This window comes from Dermochelys coriacea, chromosome 3 (genome assembly GCF_009764565.3).
Source record: "Dermochelys coriacea isolate rDerCor1 chromosome 3, rDerCor1.pri.v4, whole genome shotgun sequence".
In the NCBI taxonomy this organism is placed as follows: Eukaryota; Metazoa; Chordata; order Testudines; family Dermochelyidae; genus Dermochelys; species Dermochelys coriacea.
Genome location: NC_050070.1, coordinates 207,883,362 through 207,909,147, shown reverse-complemented (window position 1 = coordinate 207,909,147; position 25,786 = coordinate 207,883,362). Strand labels below are relative to the sequence as shown.

The window sequence follows — 25,786 nt, the reverse complement described above, 5'->3', positions numbered from 1 at the left end:
TTCCACCTTTCCATTGCTGGATAGCAGGAAGGTTCTCAGAGCTAAGACACTGATGGCAACCTAGCCTCCTTCAATTTCTAAAGCATGAAAGTCTTGGGATGAGATAGCTGAAGTAGACTTCTTGACCTAAATCTGACACCTGAGTCTGAGCAGCAGTGTGGCAGGCACGCCTATGAGCATATGCTTTCACTTTTTTTAAGAGCAGTTGTCTTCAGTACTGCCTCCTTGCCATTCCTAGAAATGGACCACAATCATTGAATCGCTAATAGATCGGCATGGGGTAAGTAGAGGGATGAGAGCACACTGAGGTTGTATGCTCCCTGGCGGCATTGAACAGACCATAGATATGCCAAGACTGAAGGGTTTCCATTCTTACCCTTGCAAAGGGTGTCAAATACCCGAGGGTATAATCTGCCTGCCCTACTGGCTGACTTTTTGCTATCTCTGCCATTCCAGAAAGCAATCCTAAAGGCGAAAAGCAGCTGCTACCCTTGAATCCAGATTAGTCCAAAAGTTAAAGTCTACACTGGCTGCAACCCAGACTTTTAATACTCAAAACTAGATTTTGGAAAAGCAAGAAGGCAATCTACAGTGCCCAAGGCACAACTTGAGGAGAATACAAAAAGCTTACCTGTACTTACCTGAAAATGTCCTTTCTTCAAGTAATAAAGTCCACAGATCCATTTCTAGGGTACTACAGTTTAAAAGCAGAACCAGACCTATCAAACACTGGCAGATGGGAAATGCCTTGCTCTTTGAAGCTTCTTCCAGTTGAAACTAACTTCCACAGCCAGAAAAACACCGTTCTAATTTCCAACATTACAGATTGTGTTGACTATACTTTGAAGAAAAAGCACACAACTTTTCCTACTGCAGAGTATGAGAATAATTTACTTTAATGAAAAGCCTGAATTTTTGGATATTAATTTCCATACGTGTTCTGGATGATCCATTTATCCCCAGGTAGACTTGATCTGTGGACCTTATTACGTGAAAAAAGAAAATTTTTAGATAAGCACAGATACATTTTCCTATTCATCATGCTAAATTCCAGAGCTCTGTTACAATGGGATTTTCAAAGCAGCATGCTTCCAATGGTCAGAAGCAGAATTAGCCTTTAAATATGGACATCCAAAATGAGGATGTAGAGAAGACTTCTGTTTAAAAAAAAAAAAAAAAGGATTGGCTAAACTGATGACCAACATGTAAAATATGGGAAATTTATGTATTGATGGATATGGATGCCAACAAGTCTCACTACACTGAACAGTGATGCTTGGCAAAAGGAAAAATATGAGTTTATTTAGGAAATTAATGCTCTGATAGTGAGGACTACTTTTCTGAATTAAAATAAAATCCTGGCGATCACCCAAGAAAGCTCCCATCTTCAAAAGTTCACCTGATTGGAGATAACTGTTATAAGAAAGATTATTTTAATATATAGGAAGTATGACACCTCCAACTGCAGTTCAAGTGGGATGTAAGGTTCAAAATAAGGTTCCAAAGTTGCGCTCTATGACCTCGTAAGGCTGGAATCATGGTAGCTGTCCTAAAGTCGCACTTAATATCAGCATTTGTATAAAACTTCCTTTTCTTGAACTTGTTGTGAACATCATAGTACAGAGTTTTCTTTGTTGATCTGTCAGGATGTATTTAGTAAAGATGATCAGAAAAACCAATGCTAATTTCACTTTATTTCTTCTTTGGGAGTTTGTCCCCGTAATACTGCGTGGGTGGGATGGGGGGGAGACTGGGCTCAGACATTGCTCCAAAAATATTTGAAGTGGCTAGTGATCTCCTTGCTTTTAAAGATGTTAGGCGTATTGTCTTCTCTCTCCAACAGGGGCCCCTTCTGGGTTTCTCTGGGAAAGTAACTGAGCTTCAAGAACAGACTCTACCCCTTTCTGCTGTATGGGCTCCACATGGGCCAGATAGGTTTGTGTTTCCCCCGGAGGCTCCAGCCTGGGAGGCCTGTTATGGAGGTGTTAATAGGGGCAGAGAGCTGGGCCTGAAGGCTCCTTATTGCACTCTCCTGCACTGGCAGCATCTGTGCAATGCCCAGTGCCCTTTATTCGCAGTGCAAGGGGTCACAATGAAAGGCCAGCAGCTGAACTCTGCAGTCAGCAGTGGGGGTCTTTGTGGGGTTTCTAGGGTGTGATTTTTCATTTGGTGCACTGTCTTTCTGGTGTTGCTCCCTCATGGAGATTACAAACAAGTAGCTGCTTGTCCTCGAAGCCAGCTACAACAATCCTGCCTAGGGGAGAGTGGCTGAGGCAATCCCACTCAGACTGGGCTGTGAGGGGGAACTGTACCTGCTCACAGAACTGGCCAAACCCCCCAATGTGACACTCGAAAGGGGGGTGAAGCAGAAGACAAAGACCCTTCCTTTTGCCTTTCTCAGCCTAGCTCTCTCCCTGAAGCTTGCAGGACACCAACAGTTGCCAACACCTCAGAAGGGGAAGAAGAGCTGAGGGAACAATTTCCCCAAAAATCTAATGCAGCCACAGGACAGGGCTGAGAATTACAGACACACATTGCTGGACCAAATTGAGAGTCTGGAATTTGAAGTCAAAGGTTGAAATTTTTCTCAAAAAAGCTCTGCAGCTGGGAGGTCTGGGTGAGCCACCTGCTGCTGCGAAGACAGAAAAAACTGGACAGGAGACAGGGCAGAAAGGTCTGGTGCTGACCCCAAGCTGCGAATGGGCTGAAGTACCTATTGTGATGTGTTTGTGAACCTTAACACAACAAAATAACTTGGTTTAAAGAAGGAGACAACTAAGGTAGGGAAAATCCCTGCCAATGCATAATTCCTGTCAGACGCAGACAGCTACCACCTCCAAGAAGCAAGGCTAGTCCAAATGGGAGTAGCTTTCTAGCACAAATTACTGATTTCTAGTGCCAATTTAGTAACTTGAGTTACTTCCTGTGAATCTACCTTAGTGAGATATGGTCAATACATCTGAAAGGTTGAGAGCTCTGAAGCAATCCTGACTGTTTGAGAAGGGGATTACAGTGCCTAAAGAGATCTGGAGGTTTTGGAGATCAAGAATTTTTGTCTTAAACAATGCTGCTCCTTTGGAATGAATAAGTACCAGGAATAAAACCATCTGCATCTATATGGTTCTAATAGCAGTTTTATCATCTTAGCTGCAGAAGGGTGGTGACTGTGTCTATCAAGACTTACTCATGAGACAGACCCCTTCAAAGAGATGAGGAAGGGAATTAGAGGTAAAGCATTTCATCAAAAGAGGACACAGTTCTTTCCCACAATTCACAAGGCCCATTAAATCCGGTGTTTTAGACTATTATGCAGAAAGTAGGACAAAACTAGCCCTAAAGGGGAAGAAAAGTGAAACAGTATTTGACAGATTTGCTGCTTCACTCTGCAATTGGCTCTCAGAATCGTTACTAGAAACCACCACATTATTTGGGCTCATTATTGCTTGAATTCTTTAAAATCAGGATTGGGTGTTGTTCTAAAAACTATGTTGCAGTCCTATCTCAGTTACAGGTCTTGATGCAGGGATTAATGAGTGAAATCCTAAAACAGGTAATATGCAGTAAAGTTGGACTGGAAGATCACAATTGTCCTTTCTAGCCCTAAGAATCAGTGAATCCCAACTCAAAGTTTTGAATCCCGGATTTGAAATGGTATACATTTTAAGTCTAGTAGTTTATGAGATATCAGCTACTAGAATCCTATCGGAAAAGACTGCTGTTAAAATGCTTGGCTGATGAATGTATAAATCCTTTCAGGTCTAGTACAATTAGTTTATGGCCTCGGAGCAGAAAGAAAAGTTCTCTCTCTGTACATGCGCGTGCACACAAAAATCACCACTCACATTTTTATTTCAAGAACTTTCTTAAAACTCAATCTGTTTTGAAATGCAAATCTTAAACAGGTATTGTAAAAATATTTGAAATATTATTTTAAAAAAACTGTTGTGACATCTAAACCAGTTGTTCAATTAGACTTTTTTTTTAAAAAAAACTTCACTGAATATTCAAATTTGATTTTTTTTTTATTTAATACAAAAAACATTTCTATACTGTATTCAAAATTAGTTTGGATGGTCCAGTATTATATACTTACATGCACTTTAGGTGTGGGTGGAAGGCCATTACTAATTGGTTTCTAGAAAAAATATCATAAACTTAGATTATTCTTTTAATAGCTATACACATTTCACTAAAAACAAAATTAGTGTACAGATTAAACAGTAAAATATCTTTGCTGAACTGCCAGACATAGTGCATAATTAACTTACTAATTGTGAGTACAACTATATTAGGTGAAACTGACAAGCCAATATTTATTCATATATCTGCATAAAAGACACCCACCAGCGGCAAACTCCATGCAACTTGTTAAACACAATAAATATAGACATGCTGTACATTTACAAATTTAACACTGCATTCATTTGATGAGATGCACTAAATAAGTACAGGAATACCCCAGTTTTTACAGAATTTGGTATGTGAACTTGCTAACCTTCCTTCTCTGTTGATGCTGCCAACTTCCCCCCACCCCCACAGAGGAATTACTGTTCTAGTGAAATTCATCTATTATGATTCCTTAATATCAATATCCCATAGCTTAACTTCTACATAATTTATTACATAATAAAATTTTCAACTAGAGATGTGAAAGAACACTAGAGAGTCTTCATTACAAAGCTTATATAAGCCGTAGTATTATAATTAGCTGTTCAACATTCCAAACAGTTGCTTAATGTAAACCCTGCTTTATTAATTTATGTTTCAGCACTCCACACATTGTTTATTCTATACCAGAACCATTTCATAAGCATCAAGAATACTTATTTCTTTCAATGCAGAGATATTTCAACAGTGAATTATCTCCTTTTTAAAACATCCGATGAAGTGAGCTGTAGCTCACGAAAGCTTATGCTCAAATAAATTTGTTAGTCTCTAAGGTGCCACAAGTATTCCTTTTCTTTTTGCAAATACAGACTAACATGGCTGCTACTCTGAAACCTATACTTATCTGAGTTCCCCTCCACCCCAATATTTATGCTTTTAAAATCTCCCCCCACCCCTCATTGTCCTGATAACTCCTCTCCTCCCCCCACTCTCACAAAAACTGACTAATGGCAACATTTTCCAGAAGCAGCCCCTGATTTTAGGGCACAAATTGAGACATCTTGAACTTGACTTTAAGAGATGCTGAACACTCATCTCCCATTAGCTTCAACTGGAATCAGAACTGGGTCCTAAGCTAGTTTGAAAATCAAGCCCAAGGTTTCAAGCTGGGATGCAGAAATTGACACTCCCCAAAATCAGCGGCCACTTTTGAAATTTTTGATCTAAATGACTACAAAGGAGAAATAACGAAATTGACTATTATACACCAAAAGCTGTCAAAATGCACCATGACAGCAAACTAAAAAAAGTATTTTTCCGCCCAGACAGAGCAGTAGAATCAATGTAAGGTGGTTCCCATGGGCAAATCCTGGGTCCATTTGTCTAAAAATCCTTGGAAAATACAGGAAATCACAGAAAATCTGTGACAGTTTTCAACTAGTCTGCTGTAGGGGCTCAAAGGGGTCTCAGTAAGCTGGAGTCCAAACCACACAGGACTTAAGTCAAAATTAACAGAGTTAAACCTGAAAGCAAACAGGATGCTAAGAGAACTATATATGTCAGTCAATGTAAAAGTTGTGCATATACAGTATTTTAATTTGAATGGTATATTTATAAACAGCTAAATACATTGTGTTACTGAGTTCTTGTGGGACATCAGTTTTGTAGTTTGTAATTAAAGATTTTATTCTGTAGGCCTGAGAGCCTCAGAAGTTCATTAATTGCTAAGGGTTAAAATCACACTGTTACAGATAGAAGCTTTCAAAATGGAATTAGGTCCAAGTATGCCAAAATACATAAAGGCACACAACTTTTAAAATCATATTGTTTAAACAATTTTTTAAAAACTTATATTTGTTTCTAAAATCACTCTAGATTTTTGTCTTCACTACTGTTACCTCAAGTTTTAATTAATTAGAGTCCTGTCCACATACAAACACCCTTAACTCAGGTGTGGTGGTGTTTTTAATCAGAGCTGGCAGGCCCACCCAGGAGTATAGAATAAAGCTGGAGTTAACACAACTCATCAGCTGCTAAACAGAACCACTCTGCAGCATGGACAGAGATTAGCTCTACTTGCATGCTGCTAGTTCTCCAATGCCTTCCTGCAATTCCTCCCCTAGGTCCAGAAAGGACAGACAAGTTCTTCAACAATTCGCTGGGAAACCATTAACACAGCAAAGAACCCTGGGAATTTCCCCAGAACAAGTAATTGCAGGGCCAGTATGGACATAGCATCTACTGTGTTATTTTTCACTGTGGCCACTCTCACTCGAGCTAGGCTACCGTGCGAGGAGTAAATTGAGTACTGATAACCTGAGTAAACTCTGCAGTGAAGACAAACCCTTAGGACTAAAAATTTAGGACTAAAAATCTGTCAGCAACAATAAAAAACCTCAAGCGCTCCAGCTCACCCTCCATGCTGATTCCTCACTATTAACTCCTGCATATATCCAAATTCTCTCCCCACCTACTGTTGCATCCTTCCTGTCACTCTTTCAGTTCCTTCTTTAACTCCATCCCCAGTATGGCCAAGTCAACTTCTCCACCCTAGAATGCCTTCTCTGCTGGATCTGGTGCTGTCACTTCTCTTGTGCTGAATAACTGCTGGTACTGAAGTGTCATATATTATCAGTTTAGCCTCAGTAAACAGACATTTTGATTTTAACCTTTTCCCCAGAAGATCCATTTTATTTACTGTAGAAGTGGCTTGATTATATATCCCTGTTAAGAACAATTCTCTTCATTGTCAAGCAGCAGTTAAACTGCAATCCAAAGCTAACTAGTCTGGGGAGAAAAATGCTATGACTGTATATGACCTTAATTGAGCAATATGATCCTCAATAGCTCCCACAAACTGCAGAGGATTTATGCAGGTATTTCTTCTCAACTCTAATACACTTTATATATAGCCCTAGATGTATCCAGCCCTGGATGTTGAATAACTAATGGAAATTACTCAAGGCAATCCTTGGCACATTGATAGGAAGACAGAATTAAGGATTTGCATGTATTCAGAAACCCATATCTGCTACGCTGCAATGAAATCTGCTTCTAGCAGGCAGTCTTTCAGAAAGTACAACAGAACCTTGCTAATCCACATAGTTTTATAATCCATACAAAAAACTCCCCATCTCGCAGCAAAGATTTTATACCAGACCGTGTTGCCGTGAAATGTTAAATTCGTAAAATTATTTTTACATATTAAGTATCAAATAATTAAAGCCTAAATTGCAATCATCAATGTAAATTAAACTACATTTTGCGTTACATTTTCCTTGGGTTCCCAATTTTTTTTTGTTTTCATACTCACTAGTCAGTAAAATTCACTACACAAGCTCTCATCATTAATATGAATTATTGAGGTTCTATTGTACTGTATAGACAGGACACATCACTAAGGCTTCACACAGACACGCAAATCTTGAATGCACAATATTTATTACTTGTAATAAATGACAGCTCCTAGTAGCATTTAAAAATAAAATTGATATTAATGTTGACTGCTTAAATTTAGATAAAAACTGTAGCATGATTAAACAGTTTAGCCAAAATGTTTTAGACTTGTAAGACAAAATCCATTCAACAGATATTAAAACCTGAATATATGAAACAAATCAATAATCATAGAAATGTAAGACTGGAAGGGACCTTGATAGGTCATCTAGTCCAGTCACCTACACTGAAGCAGGACGAAGTATTACCTAGACCATCCCCGAGAGGTGTTTGTCTAACCTGTTCTTAAAAGCCTCCAATGACGGAGAGTCTAAAACCTCACTAGGTAATTTGTTTCAGTGCTTAACTATTGTGACAGAAAGTTTTTTCTAATGTCTAACACCTAAATCTCCCTTGATGCAATTAAAGCCCATTACTTCTTGTCCTGTCCTCAGTGGTTAAGGAGAACAATTTATCACCCTCCTCTTTATAACAACCTTTTTTAAACTTGAAGACTTATGTTCCCCCTCAGTCTTCTCTACTCCAGAGTAAACAAGCCCAATTTTTTTCAATCTTTTCTCATAGGTCATGTTTTCTAGCCCTTTAATCATTTTTATTGCTTTCCTCTGGTCTTTCTCCAATTTGTCGACATCTTTCCTGAAACATGTGTCTAAAACTGGACACAGTACTCCAGCTGAGGCCTTATCAGTGCTGAGTATAGTGGAAGAATTACTTCTCGCATTTTGCTTACAAGACTCCTGCTAATACATTGCAGAATGATGTTTGCTTTTTTTTTGCAACAGTATTACATTGTTGATCCATATTTAGTTTGTGATCCACTATAACCCCTTGATCTTTTTCTACAATACTCCATCCTAGGCAGTCATTTCCCATTTTGTATTTGTGCAATTGATTATTCCTTCCTAAGTGTAGTATTTCCCATTTGTTCTTATAGAATTTCATCCTATTTATTCAGATCATTTCTCCAGTTAGTCAAGATCCTGTAGAATTCTAAATTCTGTCTTCCAAAGTGCTTGCAACCCCTCCCAGCTTGGTATTATCCACAAATTTTATGAGTGAGTATACTCTCTACTATGGCACCATCCAAATAATTTATGAAGATATTGAACAGAACTGGACCCAGGACACATCCTTGCAAGAACCCACTTGATGTGCCCTTCCAGCTTGATTGTGAACCATTAATAACCACTCTCTGAGAATTGTTTTCCAGCCAGTTGTGCACCCACCTTATCGGAGGTTTGTCTAGGCTATATTTCTCTAGTTTATGAGAAGATCATATTAGACAGTTTAAAAAGCCTTACTAAAGTCAAGATACATCACATCTATTGCTTTCCCCCTATCCACAAAGCTTGTTACCCTGTCAAAGGAAGATATTAGGTTGGTTTGACATGATTAGTTCTTGACAAATTCATGTTGACTGTTATTACCTTATTTTCTTCTGGGTGCTTACAAAATAGAATGTTTGATTATTTGCTCCACTATCTTTCCGGGTACCGAAGTTAAGCTGACTTTTCTATAAATTCCCTGGTTTGTCCTTATTCCTCTTTTTATATATAGGTACTATATTAGCCCCTTTCTGTCCTTGGGGATCTCTTCCATCCTCCAAGAGTTCTCAAAGATAACTGCTAATGGCTCAGAGATCTTTTCAGCCCATTCCTTAAGTATTGTAGGATGTATTTCATCAGGCCCTGCTGACTTGAAGACATTAACTTGTCTAAATAATTCTTAGCCTGCTTTTTCCTACTTTAGCCTCAGATCCTACCCCCATTTACACTGATGTTCGCTATGTTAGTCATCCAGTCATTGATAACTTTTTTGGTGAAAACTGAAACAAAAAGGGTATTTAACACTTCTGCCATTGTTGCATTTTCTATTATTGTCTTTCCCTCCTTGTTATGTAATGGGTCTACCCTGTCCTTGGTCTTCAATAAAGCACTGTGCAATTCAATCTAAGGAGTTCGTTTAAAAAAAAAAAAGTATAAAAATAGATTTGAAATCATTACCTACCAGTATTTCCTTCTTTTCTTTCCTTGAAAAATTAGTGTCTCTGTTTTCATTTGGCTGTTGATGTGGAGATCCCTCTCTGTCACCATTTAAATGTAAAGAACTCACTCCATTACCTTCAAAAGAAACGTTTAAAGTTACATAAACATTTTCTCTACATTCAACTTAAAATGTAATAGTCTACAGACATGAATCTGATGGGTTAAATTCTCTGTGGGCATTAACTCCATTGTACACCAGCAAAAAAATTGGCCCATTATAACAGGAAAAGGAGTTGTAATCATTTCAGTCCTTTCAAGCCCATAAACAAGGATCAATAAAACTTCTAAAGGTTTTCAGTATGAGCTAATATGAAACAGTCATCTTCACTGACTCTCTTTGTATTTACAGCACATGTGGAGAGAGGATATTCACAGATTTAGATTTTCACGCTTTTCCCCAGAGAAGAGATTTTTCCTTTACAAACATGACTGCTATTCTCAGCCCAGTCCCTGTAGCTGCTTTAAAGCAAAATCAGGAGTTACAAAAGCTCATTCTCTTAAAAAATAAGCATATCACATGTATATCTTCATTAACCTTCTACATTTGGGAAACTAGGTATTTTTTCTTTTCTGTTAATTAACAAAATTATATAGCCACAGAATTTTCCTCCCCCATCCCAACTCTCTCCCTTCTGAGTTAATACCATCTACTTTTTAAGCTAAAGGAGCTTGAAAAATCATGAGTCTCAAGAAGGTGAATTTTTAAAAGGCCAAATTTTAACTGATTAGAACTCAAGCTAATTAACAGATTTACCTGAATATTCTTAGTAAATTTAGTTTTCCTCAGGTTATATGCTGAACATTTGGGGCATATAGGCTGTTTTTCCTACAAAATAATGGATGGACTCCCACTTCAAGTGCAAAACACATTCCAACCTTACCTAAAACGTGAGTATGGTGCCTCCATTTTATATTTTATTTATATATACATACACACACACACACACACACACACACACACACACACACACACACACACACACACACACACACACACACACATATATAAACAAACAAATTTTATTCTACAAATTCTATATGAAAACCACCACCAAATTTTGGTCACTAACAGAAAAAGTTAGGTGAATGTGAGATAAGAAAGTTACCTGTTCTGTAACTGGTGTTCGAGATATGTTGCTCATGTCATTCCACATTAGGTGTGTGCGCGCTCGTCACATGCACCGGTGCCAGAAGTTTTTCCCTCAGCAGTATCCATAGGGGAGCAGCTCTGGCACCCTCTGGAGTGGTGCCTGCATGGCGCGGTATAAGCAGCACCACTGGCTCCCCGCACCCTCAGTTCCTTCTTGCCGGAAACTCTAACAGTGGGGAAGGAGAATGGGTCATGGAATGGACATGAGCAACACATCTTGACGAACACCAGTTATGGAACAGGTAACTGTCTTTTCTTCTTCGAGTGCTTGCTCATGTTCATTCCATATTAGGGGACTCCAGCAGTTCCTGTGGAGGCGGGTAGGAGTTCACGGCTGCGCAGATTGTAATTAATACAGCTCTGCTGAACCCAGCATAGTCTCTGGCCTGCTGAGTGATGGCATAATGAGATGTGAACATGTGGACAGAGGACTACGTCACAGCTCTACAGACGTCCTGGATCGGGATGTGCGCCGGGTAGGCCGCTGAAGATGCCTGCACTCTAGTCGAATGGGCCCTGACAATCGACAGTGGCAGGACCTTTGCTAGCTCGTAACAGGTCCCTATGCAAGAGGTGATCCAGATGAAAATCCTCTGCAAAGAAACCAGAAGGCCCTTCATCCTATCCGCCGTAGCGATGAAGAGCTGGGTCGATTTACAGAAAGTCTTGATACAGTCCAATAAGTCAAGGCCCTCTGGATGTCCAGTATGTGCAGATGCCTCTCCTCGGCCATCTGTGTGGCTTGGGACAAAACACTGGCAGGAACACATCCTGGCTCATGTGGAAGAAAGATACCACCTTTGGTAGGAAGGCTGGGTGAGGCCGCAACTGGACTTTGTCCTTATAAAACACTGTAAGGCAGTTCAGAAGTCAAGGCATTAATCTCTGAGACTCGTCTTGCCAATGTCACCGCCACTAGGAAAGTGACCTCCAGAACAGGTAGGAAAGGCAACCTGGTGAGCCTGGAGAGGACCAGGTTAAGGTCCCACTGCGGGACAACGGACCTTACCTGAGGATAAAGTCTCTAGAAGTCCCTCAGGAACCCGACAGTCATGTCATGAGAGAAGACCGTGTGATCTTGGGATAGGCTGGTGGAACACAGAGATGGCCACAAGGTGCACTCTGATGAACGTGCCAGACCCCGGTTCCAGAGCTGCAGTAAGTAGTCCAAGATTGACTGCACTGAAGAACGCGAGGGAGAAATGCCGTGCTCCAACGCTCAGCAAGAAAACATGCTGGATGGACCTCCTCCAAGCAAGTACGCTCCTCTGGATTTAACCACGGAGCATCCATGCCAAGAGGCGTAGATACTCAAGGTTGGTGTGTAGGAGCCAACCGTGATCTCGTGACAGCAGGTCCGGAAGGTAGGGAAGGTGCCAGGGAGGGGACGCCGACAGGCTCATGTGGCAAGGCCATGCAGGGGTGACCATGATAACCTGTGCGTTGTCCCTCTTGATCTTTACTAGGACCTGGCTGACCACAGGGATCACAGGGAACGTGTACATAAATTGGAGGGTGTAAGCTGTGTGCCACTCTACTGAGGACCCAGTGGTCCAAAGTTATCGCCAACCATGCCGGGAGGGAAAAGGAAAGGTGGCTGCAAAAAACTGAGAAAAATCAGATCCAGGAAATGCACTGGTAGTTCGCCCTTGGGTGTACCCTCAAAATGACTTTTTAGCTCCTTGCTTGAAATGGGTCGAGCCCAACCAGGCAGAGAGGGGGGCGGGTGGCTCATGCGCCATCTATAGCCCTTGGGCTTTTTGTGCAGTGGGGCCTGCCGGGGCTGGCTCTTTTGCCCCTGGGGAAGTTGCAATTTGAACCGCTTTCATGCCGGACTCAGAAAGTAGAGCCTCAGGGTTTTTAGGGTAGTTCGGGAGTCCTTCAGCCTATGTAATTTGTTGTCCATCTGCTCTGCAAACAGAGCCTGGCCATCAAAGGGGAGGTCCTGAATCAAATGCTGATCCTTGGAGGACAACCCAGAGAGGAGCAGCCAGGACACTCACCGCATGGAGATGGCAGACACCATTATGCGGGTGGTGGAGTCTACTGCGTCAGATGCCGCTTGAAGGGTTGGCGGCAGCTGTGCCCTTGTCAAAGAGCACCCATAATTCTTTACAGGAACCATCAGGGGGCGGGGGCGGCATTCTCGAACTTAGCTGCAGACTGCCACATATTAAAGTCGTAGTGGCCAAGGTGGTTGGCCAACCTCAACTGTAAGCTGGACGAGGAATATGTTTTCCATCCAAACAAGTCCAGTCTCCTGGAGTCTTTATTTTTGGGGGTAGCTCCGGGTTGCCCCTGGCATTCCCTGTGGTTAACTGTCTTGACCACCAGGGAACGGTGGGAGTAAAAGATATTTGTGCCCCTTAGTCGGGATAAAGTACTTACACTCTGCCCGTTTGGAAATGAGGGGCAGAGAGGAGGGGGTTTGCCATAAGGCGCTGGATATCTTCAATACCCCTTCGTCAAGGGGAAAAACCACCCTAGCAGGGGCCGTGGAGGAGAGGACATCGAACAGGGAGTCCGTTTGCTCCTCCAACTCCTCCGCCTGCAGGCCAAGGTTGGACACTACCCTCTTCAACAGCTCCTGGTGAGCCTTAGCATCATCCTGAGGAACCGGGTGAGGGGGCTCTGTGATGGCCTCGTCCGGTGACAAGGAGAAGGACTGTACTGCAGGTTCCATGGCACCAATTTGTGGTCCAACAGGCTGTTCACCTTAGTCCACATGTACTTGTGGGGATCTTATCCCCTGGGTCCTCAAGCACTGGAGGGAGTTGGGTTGTTGAGGCCACAGGCCTGTCAGAGGCTCCTGACACCAAGTGGGCAGGCTGGGAGAACCCCCCCACAGGTTTCAGAGTACCACAGTGCTGGCCACTGGGCAGGTTTCAGTACCGAAGATGCAGGTGGCACCAAGGGTCTGGGAGGCTGCCCCACTGATTTGGAGCCATAACCAGAGTGATTGCTACCCAGTGACCCAGAACCACTGGAACAGTGACTCCATGCCTGTCGATAATCATGGTCGCGTCTAGGGGAGGACCAGTCCGAACGGAACACGTGCCTCCATGGGGACCTCGGTGACCAGCAGCGCACGACGGATCTGCAACAGGAGGCCAGGGATCCATACCTCACACTTTGAGACCGGTACTGGGACGAGGAGCGGGACCTGGAGGTATCGCGGGCCAGGCGCCGGGGTGATCTCCCTAAGTACGATGACACCCATCTTGGGGATCACTGGAGGGGCCCGCAGCTCCAGTTCTCTGATCAGTCCTAGGATCTGTAATGGTGTTCCGATGACGCAATGGGCTGGTCCTGATGCTCCTGCCGGGAAGCGTGTGCCTCTGTGGGTCTGTGCCAGGTAACTGGCGAGGTCCACCTTGAATCCCACTGCTGGTGACCAAGGCCTGGTAACCGTAGAGGGCTCCGATGCATCTGCCTCTCTCACTCAGAGGCATGATAGCTTTGAGCGGGTGAACGGTAGCAGGCAGGACATCCCTCGTGATGGGGAGTGGTACCACTGGGGTGAGGACGGTTGGAAGGTCTCCATGTCCCCAAGGTCTGTGCACTGCTGGGGCTGGTGTGGGCGGTACCGGACAGTCAGGATTTCCTGCGTGGCCTGGAGCACTTAAGGAGTTGAAGGAACCTGAAACTGATAAATGCCTGCCTCTGTGTCCAGCCTTCCAGGCAAGGAATGGGGTGGGATGCATCGCTTGACATGAGCGGCCCGACTTCCCGACGGGGGAAACTCGCCCCCAGCCCTGTCCTTCCCCTTGCTGGAGTGAGCACCAACTTCATCAGGAGCACTTTGAGTCTGATTTCAAGCTCTTTCTTAGTCCTAGGTTTAAAGGACTTGCAGATTCGACACTTATCACTTATGTGCCCTTCACCGAGGCACCTGAGACAGCTACTATGCGGGTCGCTCACAGGCATGGGCTGTTTGCAGCGATCATAAGGCTTAAAGCCTGGGGACAGGGGGATGCCCCGTCCACCGGCTAAGTCCCCAATGAGACTAACAAAATGAACTACTGCTAAGAGCTAACTAAGTCAACTACTAACTATGTACAGTAACTTTACAAGAACTCTAGTTCATACGAACGAAGCCTAAGCAACGCTAGTAAGAGCAGCGAACATTCTGTGCACCGTCACTGGCAGCAAGAGGGAACGGGGGGGGGAGGAGGGAGCCAGCAGCACCCCTTATATCATGCCATGCGGTCGCCACTCCAGAGGGCGCCAGAACCACTCCCCTATAGATATTGCTGAGGGGAAAACTTCCGGCACTGGTGCATGTGGCGAGCACACACACCTAATGTGGAATTGACATGAGCAAGCACTCGAAGAAAAACTAAATATTACTGAAAGACATTTCAACCACAATTTGCAATTTGATACCATGTCTCTCTCACATCAAACACACCACCATATACTGATTAAATTCACACCAACCCTATATTAATCAAAACATGTTAACATATAACCAATACACATGGTCAGAGTAAAGGCTGCATGTTGGCTGTTTAGCATGAGGATAGACAAAAATGTGCTTTTGTGGATAGAGGAAAGGATGTAGTTGTAGTTAAAAAGAGGAAATAATAAGTGGAGTGTAGATAGATGTTGAATAACTGTTGCTTATTCCCTTGGATTTTGTCTGTATTGGTGGGAGATGTTAACTCCAAGTTAATTTTTTAATGCAGCGTTACTGTGTTTCTAATAGCTAAATGTTTAAATGTATTACATAAATGTACGTTTACAGTAATGCAACAGTAAGGCCACAGGGGAAACAGTAAGATGCACTACGAACCAAGAATGAGCCTGATCCTGCATATGTTTAATATTGGGCAAACTAATAGAGCATGTGTCAGATCAGGCAGGAAGCACAATTAACTGCTATATAATTACTGAAACCAATTCATTTGTTTGTAAACCTTTGAAGCCCAGTTCTACTCTCAGGTATGTCCACATAACTCCAATTGACTTAAATGGGAGTTTGTGCAGCAGGGCAGAATTTGACACTTTGGTCTATGAAAACATACAATGCTGCCCACCGTTAAACAGTTTCAGCATATTTTTTCACCTTGAGTATGTTGCTTAAGGATCCAATCCTGTCCCCACTGACATCAAGAGGAATTTTGTCAATGACTACAATGGGAGGTGTATTTGGCCCAGGTAAGTTGTCGTGTACAGTTTTACTGCAACTGGTTTTCCTGTACTATTTTTGCTACTTGCCCACAAAAGTACATTACCACAGGATGAGTTATGTGTACTTGTCTAAGGATGTAGAAATAAGCTGAATTACATTCTTTTTAGAAATCCCCATACACTGCTTGGTGTCACTTGTGTTACCTATAGGATTAGGCTTTGGGGGAGGCAACCGAGGAGGGGGTGGTCTAGGTGGAACTTGTGATGTTGACTTTGCTGGACCGTCTGAAACAGGACATCTCTTGATCGTTCCTTGATTATCATCTTCAGAAGAATGACCTTCCTGTGGTATGCAGATGGATTTAGGCTGAAAAATAAATATAACAATATTAATGAATACAAACAAAGTAATCTATCTAGGCATTTATACCACACTCAGAGCTCTGTATCGTATGTATCCCATGAGTGTACTGATAAAGAAAACTGTATGCTCCATTAAGCAAAACAATGTTTACTGCAGAAAAATGCTTAGCAAAAAAAGTTTCTTGTACTAACAGAAAACTCAAATTATTAAGCAGTGCACTGAAATCATGATTGGTCTGCTGAAACGTCACTACTAATGTCAGGCTCTGCATTCTAGGTTGTCAGGCCTGGTGGTTGGAGCAGTGGTCATAGCTGGACATAGGGTCAAGACCGGGCCAAGGGTATAACTGATAGCAGGGTCCGGGGACAGGCTGTGGGGTCACAGTCTGTGGACAAACAAAATCATGATCACAGTCAGAAACAGGGCAACAATCAAAGCCAGACTGGAGTCAGTCTAAGGGTCAAGAGGCAGATGCAGAGCTGGAGGAGAGGCGGGGTAGGGCACGGACAAGGCTGAAGCGGGCTGGAACAAGGCTCAGGCAAGGCTGGGGCAGGAACAGGAACTGGATCGAGAGCAGGCTGGAAGCCTAGGGAGTCAGACTGTGAGGCAGTAGGCAGGTTCCTGGACAAGTAGTGCTGTTGCACAGACTACCTTGCAGCTCTGACAGGGTCAGTGAAATACCTGTGTCTGGGGGTCATCTGACCTGGTCCCTGTTCAGGGATAGGCTGCTGCAGCATTCTTGAGGGCTGAATCACTGCAGGCTCTGCTTATGGGATAATCAGTGCAGCGGAGTTGCTGCAGCATGCCTGAGCTATAAGACTCTACAGCAGGCTCTGTTGGAGGAGTGAGTCATGACCCCTATTGAGGCTCTGGGGGATCTAAAGGTCACCCCCCCACCCCAACCACCAGTCTAACAGGAGGAGCCACTGGACTCAGGCATCAAGAGATTACGGGGAAGAACTAATGATAAAACAGTGACAGGACTGAGGGTCACAGGGTCAAACACAGGGATCCAGAGGGGGACTCCGAGGGGTGAGGCATGGCAGCTGAGTAAACTGGCTGTGGGTTTGGCCCACAGCTTATGTCCAACAGGTAATCAAACCAGAGGTATTGAAGAAAAAGTATAGAGCTGAATTATCAGAATGGAGGCTGGATATCAGAGCCACCCTGAGCTGACCTTTGGGACTTGGAAACATGGCCACAGGTCTATGTTTTTGGGAGGACCCCAAATCAGTACATGGCTGCAGAGGGTAGTGTCAAGCAGACACACACTGATGGCACTAAACCTGTCGCTAGCTCCTTCCCAGTCATCCACCTGAAGCTGAATTGGTTCTTCTGTGAACTCTGACAGAGATATGGCCACTTCAGTGCACAGGAGGACTACTGCAAACAGGCATGAAAAGGGTAATCCATTCATCCCATCTTTTCTAGAAACAGCTTGGCTATCAACTTTATATAGCTAGCCCAGTCAAGGAGCGGGCAGAAAGATCTGCAAATCATCGACAGTTCTTAAACCCAATCTGTGCCCTTTCGCTTACTTGTTTCCCTCCTGTATACAGGCAAATTGGAGTAGCAGTGACCTCAGTTCTCCTGCCCCACTAATCCCTTTTCTTTTGTCTTTTTCCAATGCATTAAGTACAAACAAGTTTTCTTAGGCATCAGGCATGCATCTCTCCTTGCTCTAGTTCTTCTTTTCTACCACACCTTGTTATTATAACAAACAACAGAATGCACTTTGCATTCGAGTCTGGCTTCTAGCAAACACGTAATGGACTTACACAGCAGTGTTTTGTATTTTCCAAAATGCTACTCAAACATTAATTAACCCTCACCATGTCAGGTGCCTGGATAACAGTGCTAAGCATGGTACAAACGCTTAAACAGATACGTATATAATTTCCATTTTATAGATTGGGAAATAGACACAAAGGGAAGTTGGTGTCCCCCAACATATAGTAAGAAAGAGTAAGACCCAGGATTTAAAAAAAAAAAAAAAAGTGAGAAATCTTCAATGCTTGCCTCAGATACCCAGAATTTGCTGGCTTTCATATTACTCTTCCACAGCAGGCAAAATACATCGAATCAAGTCAAACTGCCCCCCCTTTTTTTTTTAAAACAAACATTGTTCCCATTTATGGCTTCAGCAATATAAAGCAACTGGTTTGTCTGTTCTGCATTTTTGTTATTGCTATTGACTGTCTAATTCTTGGAACCTTAAGACCCCAAGTTTGTCTATCACTCTTGCTCATTATCTCAGCATTCACAGCACCAACTGAAGATGGTGCAGAGATAGAAGTCCCTTCTTATGTGCTGCCTTTACTGATGCAGCTTTCTTGCCCTACAGTGCCATCCATAGGACATTTCACAAGAATGCGTTTCTGCTGTTCTGTGGTCAATTATGAGAAGTGGAAGGCTCATGGTTAATTAATATCTACAGCACATTGAGGCAGCCATAACTGGCAAGGTCAGGTTGTGCTAGTTGCAAGGCTCGCAAAGGTCCCAGTTGTAAAATGGAAAGGTACAGCACTCCCTGCCGAGGAAGGGAGCAATCACAAATCTAACAGCAGGCTCATTAGGCTAGAATCCACTGGAGCCAGGAACCCCATGGGCCCACTGAGATGCAGAACTGGCTGGGCAGTGGAGAAGAGTAACACTAGGCTCTGGGGACCTGTGACTTCATCAAGCCCAAGGAGAGGGCTGATGCACATGCTACTCTAGGGCCAGAATCTGCAGACTGAGGAAATAAAAATGAGATCCATCAGAAGAATATGAAAGGAAAAAAGAAAACAGCAGAGGCAGACAGCACAAGTGTAGACTGCAGCTTTTAGCTGCAGATATATGGTTGCAAGAGACTGGGCAAGATGACATCTAACAGACTCTTAACGGGCAAAGTTTTGATGCCAAAACACAGGATTCCTATAGACCTGTCTGCACAGCTAAAAGCAGGCATGATTAACCCACCCAGAATTGGTGAACTGACACACTCAGAAGAAGATATAGGATTTTTCTGCACCTTTTAATTTACTTTGAATGTACAATGAAATTGTTGATCAACAGTTTTCATGTAAGTGACAGAATCTGAGATCTGATCTGTACAGACAACCATTTAAGTATCCCATCATTGCATCTGAAGTTTGTAGTCAGACTTTTGCTGTGGTGGCCCCTGTGGTGGGAATTCCTGCCTCCCCAGCCCCAAATCCTTCAAATACCCAATCCAATCTCTTCCTAAATATTAATGGTACAATCATAAGCACCATTTATGTATTGCTGAACACCACAGATTATATTATACATATTTTCCCAAATTAGAGATGTACACAAATATTTGAAAGGTCAAATCTCACCTTGATAAATCTGGGACCAAAAGAAATTTTGAGTAAAGTTTTCAAAAGTGCTTAAGTCAATGAAACTCCTAAGTCATTTAATCATTTAGGCACTTATGACTTTAAAAAAAAATTTTTTAGCATATTTCTTCCCTTATGTAATACAGTGGAAAAACTTGCTTACCTTCGGTGGTAAAGGAGGTGGTACTTTAGGTTTAATTGTAGCGCTACAAAGAAAATAAGTACAGATCATTTAGAAGTTATCCAAATACAGATCTCTGACATCCTCGCAATGCTTTATTCTTCATACGGTCACGTAGGATTTTTTTTTAAAAACACTATACAAATAATTGGAACATCCTGAGCTTTTTGATCAATACTAGTGTTATTTCTCAAAAAGAAAGGAGTACTTGTGGCACCTTAGAGGCTAACAAATTTATTAGAGCATAAGCTTTCGTGAGCTACAGCTCACTTCATTGGATGCATTTAGTGGGGGGTTTTTTCCACCAAATGCATCCGATGAAGTGAGCTGTAGCTCACGAAAGCTTATGCTCTAATAAATTTGTTAGTCTCTAAGGTGCCACAAGTACTCCTTTTCTTTTTGCGAATACAGACTAACACGGCTGCTACTCTGAAAAGTGTTATTTCTAAATACTTACACTACGTATATTTTCCAGTGTTGCTCCCTCCTTTGCGCCAGATACAAGCAGGAGAAACCCAAGTGCCCCCGGAGACTTCCCCTGAAGTCATGAGTGACTATTTTGAAATGCTCAGCTGTTGAGGCTATATGGACTTGTGCAGGAGAAGAGAGCAGAGATTCTTAACAGGGAGACAGAGAGGACAAAGTGCGAGTCTAGCATGTGTTGAAAGAAAGAAGAGGGAATTTAATACTTAAGTGCAAAATACAGGATATTAGTTAGATTTACTAAAAAAGTATTTGTGGTCATGTGGAATGATGATGATTATATAGGATTACAATAGGGTGGTGAGGTGTGCAGCAAGTGACCACACCTGGGGACCCCACATAGTTGTGCTGTGGCTGAGGACAGTGCACACCTACTAAATGGCTGCTCACCTCATACTGGCCTATCAGGAAGACTTTCCAAACTCCACATTGCTGATCCTGAGGCTACCGAATGCCTAAAGCATGTGATGCCTACCTAAGCCCTTTTGACACACATGGATTTTTTTTTTTAATTTGTACAACTTGACAAAATTGGAGAAATGGGCTGAAACCAAGAAGATTAAATTCAGTGAAGTACAGAGTACTACACTTAGAAAGGAAAAATCAAATACACAGCTACAAAATGGGGAATAACTGGCTATGCTGTAATCCTGCTATAAAGGATCTGGGAGTTATAGTGGATAGCAAACTGAATATAAGTCAACACGGTGATGTAGTTGCAAAAAAGGCTATATTCTGGGGTGTATTAACAGGAGTGTCAAAACATTAAAATTCAAGATTACAGGGCTGCATTCTCAAAATCGTTCACACTAAATGTGAACAAAAACATTAAAAAGGTTTAGGAAAGCTTTGAGGTTGAGGAGGGGTTAAAAAACATGGGCATGTTTAGCCTTGAGAAAAGACGACTGATGTGTGACCTAATAAAGTCTTCAAAGATATTAAGGGCTGTTATACAGAGGACTGGGATCAATTGTTCTCCATGTCCACTAAAAGGTAGGACAAGAAGTAATGAGTTTAATTTGCAGCAAGGGAGATTTAGGTTAGATAATAAGAAAAACTTTCTAACTCTCAGGACAGTTAAGCTCTAGAACAGGTTTCCAAGGGAAATCGTAGATTTCTATCACTGGAGGCTTTTAAGAACAGGTTAGACAAAACACCTGTCAGGGATGGTCTAGATTTAGTTGGTCCTGTCTTAGCACAAGAGGCTGGATGTAATGACTTTTTGAGGTCCCTTCCAGCCCTACATTTTTATGATTCTATCATTCTGTGATCACTATTTATTTTATATTTTGAACTTTTTTCCAATCTTTACTGTACAACCTGTGCATTTGCAAATAATGATGATGATGATGATAGCAGCAAACATCATTCCTTGGACGGCTCATGGACCTGACCATTGGATTCTTCATATCAAACATATGCAAAGCAGCAAATCTGCTCACAGCATACTATTAACTACTATTCGGTAATGTGATTAGTAATATCTTCAGGTTTTCCTTTTCCTTGCAGAATTCTCTGTGGACCCGAGTTCTCATGAAGCAAATATTCAACAGCCTGTTCTTGGAGAAAAATACATCATCATAAAACAAAAAGCTATTTCAAATTTTTTTCCCCAGCACTATGTTGTAAAGGATTTGCTGTATTTTTGGTCTTGCATTCCTACACTCTTGTACAGCCTGTTCTGTTAAAAATAATATTTTTCCTATCTTTTGGAAGTATAAAATATTTAGTGTGAACAATTTTGAGAATGCAGCCCTGTAATCTTGAATTCTTGCACAGAGTTTTAACTGCTTTTGAATTATGTTGCTCTAAAAAAAGGGTTAAGAAAATACCCAAGTAGTGAGAACTTTTTTGGAACACTCGTCTTCCCTTGCCTGGTTTCCCTAAGACCTTCCAGAGAAGTTCTATCCCAGCATAAGATCAGTTTTATTTTGGTTTGGAGAAGGGGAGCTGGAAAAGGATTCGGAAGAGGAGTTCAAAATCCAATTTATACTAGGAACCTTGTTTCATCTTTAACAATGAAAGTAACCACCTTCTCTCTCATTTAACCTCACTCAAATCCTCTGCATCATATATTGAAGTTAAAATCTTGAAAATTTTCCTTTACATCCTTCTCTGCATCTCAGGCAGACATCACAGGATGCTATGTCATTGCTGGAAGATAGATCAAAGATGTTGGATTAGCTATCAACACTGGTTGCACAGAGGCCACTGGCCTGGATTGTGTCAGTGGCATCAACAGAATGGCTAACAAAGTATCAGAACTGAAGGCATGGGGTATGGATCCTGGATATCGGTGCATACAGAGCTCCTTGAGGGGTCTAGGCAGCATCAGCATTGGGACACTGCTTTGATGCACCTGAGTTGATGCAAAAAACTTCAACACAGCCAAAGTGATATGATTGAAGGAAGACACGATTCACCAGAGTACCCAGGCATTCAAGATACAAGACCCATGAATCCTTTCCTATCTTCAGGATTGTGGATTGCATCAACTTGAACGTGGCTGGGGTAGGTTGACATTTTGGTTGCTTCCATCGAGGGCAAAGGTGGTTGCATGTCAAGTGCCAACTGCACTCTTCAACAATGACTTGGTCTTGTGGAATTTGTGTGAAATAATGTAAGTGCTGAGCCCTCAATGTGCTCTAGAGAAAGACACCAGGGGTTCAGCTGAATGCCTCAACTGTACTGAGGCAGATCTTTAGACTCATTCCACCAAGCTGATATCAGAAGGACGGATGCAGAGCTGTAGTGACCAGATGACAGCCATGAATGTGGAGAAGACATCCAAACCATGGAACATCTAGTGAAGCAGTGCCCTTCAAGATCCTTCTCTGGAGGGACAGCCTTGATTCATCCATGTCACCGGAAGCCACAGAGTGCATGACAAACTTGGATATCAGCCTTTAGTGTTGCTTTTCAAGTTGCCAAAAGAACAAGTAGAAGACTGACCTGTTGGGACTGGACTGTGGCTCATTCAAGGTTGACACCTTCAAGGCTTCTTGCCAGACTAATAGAAAGTTTCAGAGAAAGCCAATACAGACCTTCTGGTTCTCTCTAGGACCTGACTCTCTGTGGTGAAGTCTGTAAGCAAATCATGGTCCTTTTGGAGGCAGAGAACACACCAGATGCGTCTGTCCATAGGGAACATGGTCAGACTGAACTCAAAATCTCTCTCGAAACTACTGGGCACTTTCTTACATATCCTCAAAGAAATAATGAAACAAACCATAGAAACACAAAAGGCACATGAAAACATTGATGTGAAACTTCTGACTGAGCAGGAGCTAGGAGTAAGGATCCCTAGTGTACCAAGCAAAGCAGCCAGTGCAAAGTGCTTCAGGAAAGCAGGAGCCAAGAGGTTCAAAGTCCTGAGACATTGAGTAGGTGGCGTTGACTACAGACAGATATAAGGAGGAAAAAGTGTTAAACAAAACTTGAGACATGAACTGAGCATTAGAAGAGGCATCAAGCTGAGCTGGGAAGCAGCACAGACAACAGCTTTGCAGCTATCCAACTCAGCTTCTTCATCAAGTGCAATCAAAATGGAATTGGCGGAATGAAGTGCTATGGGGACACCTACATTCCACTGCATAAGTGGCCTGAGCTATCCCACTCAAACAAACAGCTTTGAGCAAACCAAGTTCCTTGGTCACATGTAGGGGCATGGATCCAAGAGTAAGTTCTATCACAATCTTATCTTTGAAGATAATGCAGGTTTAAAAAAACAACTGTAAATGATGGCTTTTTTAAAAAAAATTTAGAGGAAAAATTAAGAACTTTTCTACATGTCACTCATCTCAAATACCATATATGCCTTCATTTTGAAAAGGTCACTAATAAATAAATAACTGCATGTTTAATGAGATACCAACTGCCTCTGAAATCATGTACCACAAAAGTAAGTATATTTAATATTCCTTTTCAGTTCTCCTCTGCCTCTATTATAATTAAACTTAGATTTAGAATAGTCATATTTGTTCCACTGATATTAAATATGAACTAAAACTTTCCAGTATGATGTTTTTAATGTTGTAAATAATAATACACTAGGGTTTCTGTTGCAACAGATGATTTCATTAGCTCAGTATAACTACACTAAAATTGGAAAATGGGGTAAACAGCGAGGTGGCAAAATTTACAGATTATACAAAATTACTCAAGATAGTTAAGTCCAAAGCAGACTGCGAAGAGTTAAAAAGGGATTTCACAAAACTGGGTGACAAAATGTGAGATGAAATTAAATGTAGATAAATACAAAGTAATTAACAGTGAAAACCATTATCCCAACTATACGTACAAAATGATGGGGTCTGAATTAGCTATTACCACTCAAGAAAGAGATCTGAGTCACTGTGGATAGTTCTCTGAAAACATCTGCTCAATGTGCAGTGGCAATCAAAATAGCTAACAGAATATTAGGAATCATTAGGAAAGAGATATATATTAAGACAGAAAATATAATGCCACTATATGAATCCATGGTACACCCACACCTTGAATACTGTGTGAAGTTCTGGTTGCTCCATCTCAAAAGAGATATTAGAAATGGAAAAGATACACAGAACGGCAACAAAAATCACTGGGCGATGGAACAGCTTCCATATGAGGCTAGATTAAAAAGACAGAATATTCAGCTTGGAAAGACAACTAAGAGGGGATATTTATATAAAATCATGAATGGTGTGGAGGAAGTGAATAAGAAAGTATTATTTAACCCCTTCCATAACACAAGAACCAGAGGTCATCCAATGAAATTATCAGACAAAAGGAAATACTACTTCATACAACGCATAGTCAACCTATAGTACTTGTTGCCAGGGGATGCTGAGAAGGCTGGAACTATAAGTGGGTTCAAAAAAGAAGTACCGTAAAAGCTTTAACCAGTATGCTGGAGGAACGGGGAGTGCGGTAAATTAAAAATACCAGTTAACCCAGAGGGAGGGGTTTGGAGTGCAGGGGAAGAGGAATGTAGGGCAGCAGGGATGTGGGAGGGGTTGTGAGGCATGGGCTCTGGGAGGCAGTTTGGGTTCGGGAGGGGGCTTGAGGCAGGGGCATGGGAAGGGGCTCAGGGTGCTGGATGGGGAGAGTGCTCACCTCCGGCGGCACCTCGTCCCTGCTGCTCTTGGCAGAGGCGCAGCCAGGCAGCTCTGCAAGCAGGCACACAGTCTCCATCTGCAGGCGTCACCCCCTGCAGCTCCCATTGGCCGCAGTTCCCGGCCAATAGGCTGAGAGCCACAGAGTCCGAGCTCAGGGTGGGGGATGGAAGCAGTGTGCCTGCAGAGCCACCTGGCCACGTCTCTGCCAGCAACAGCAGGGACAGGGAGCTGCTTCTGGGGAGTTGCCGGAAGTGAGCGCTCCCCACCATCCAGCACCCCGCACCCATCCCACACCTCAACTCCCTGCCCCAAGCCCCTTCTTGGACCCAAATTCCCACCCAGAGTGCACCTCGCAGCCACTCCCACGCCCTAGACCCCTGCCGGTCTTGCACCAACTGCACTATAAACCGGACTGTAAGTGCAG

General features: G+C 42.5%; 1 protein-coding gene across 4 annotated transcripts in view; it reads right to left on the bottom strand.

Annotated features, from left to right (window-relative positions):
- MAP4K3 (mitogen-activated protein kinase kinase kinase kinase 3) overlaps positions 1-25,786 on the bottom strand; it is a 147,428-nt gene that overhangs the window by 36,575 nt on the left and 85,067 nt on the right. For all 4 annotated transcript variants that reach the window (XM_038397581.2, XM_038397582.2, XM_043512173.1 and 1 more), the window contains 4 exons: positions 19,763-19,805; positions 16,096-16,258; positions 9,571-9,683; positions 4,094-4,135 (listed from right to left, as the gene is read on the bottom strand). In XM_038397581.2, the coding sequence (XP_038253509.1) occupies positions 4,094-4,135; positions 9,571-9,683; positions 16,096-16,258; positions 19,763-19,805 (361 nt within the window). The remainder of the gene's footprint in view (positions 1-4,093; positions 4,136-9,570; positions 9,684-16,095; positions 16,259-19,762; positions 19,806-25,786) is intronic.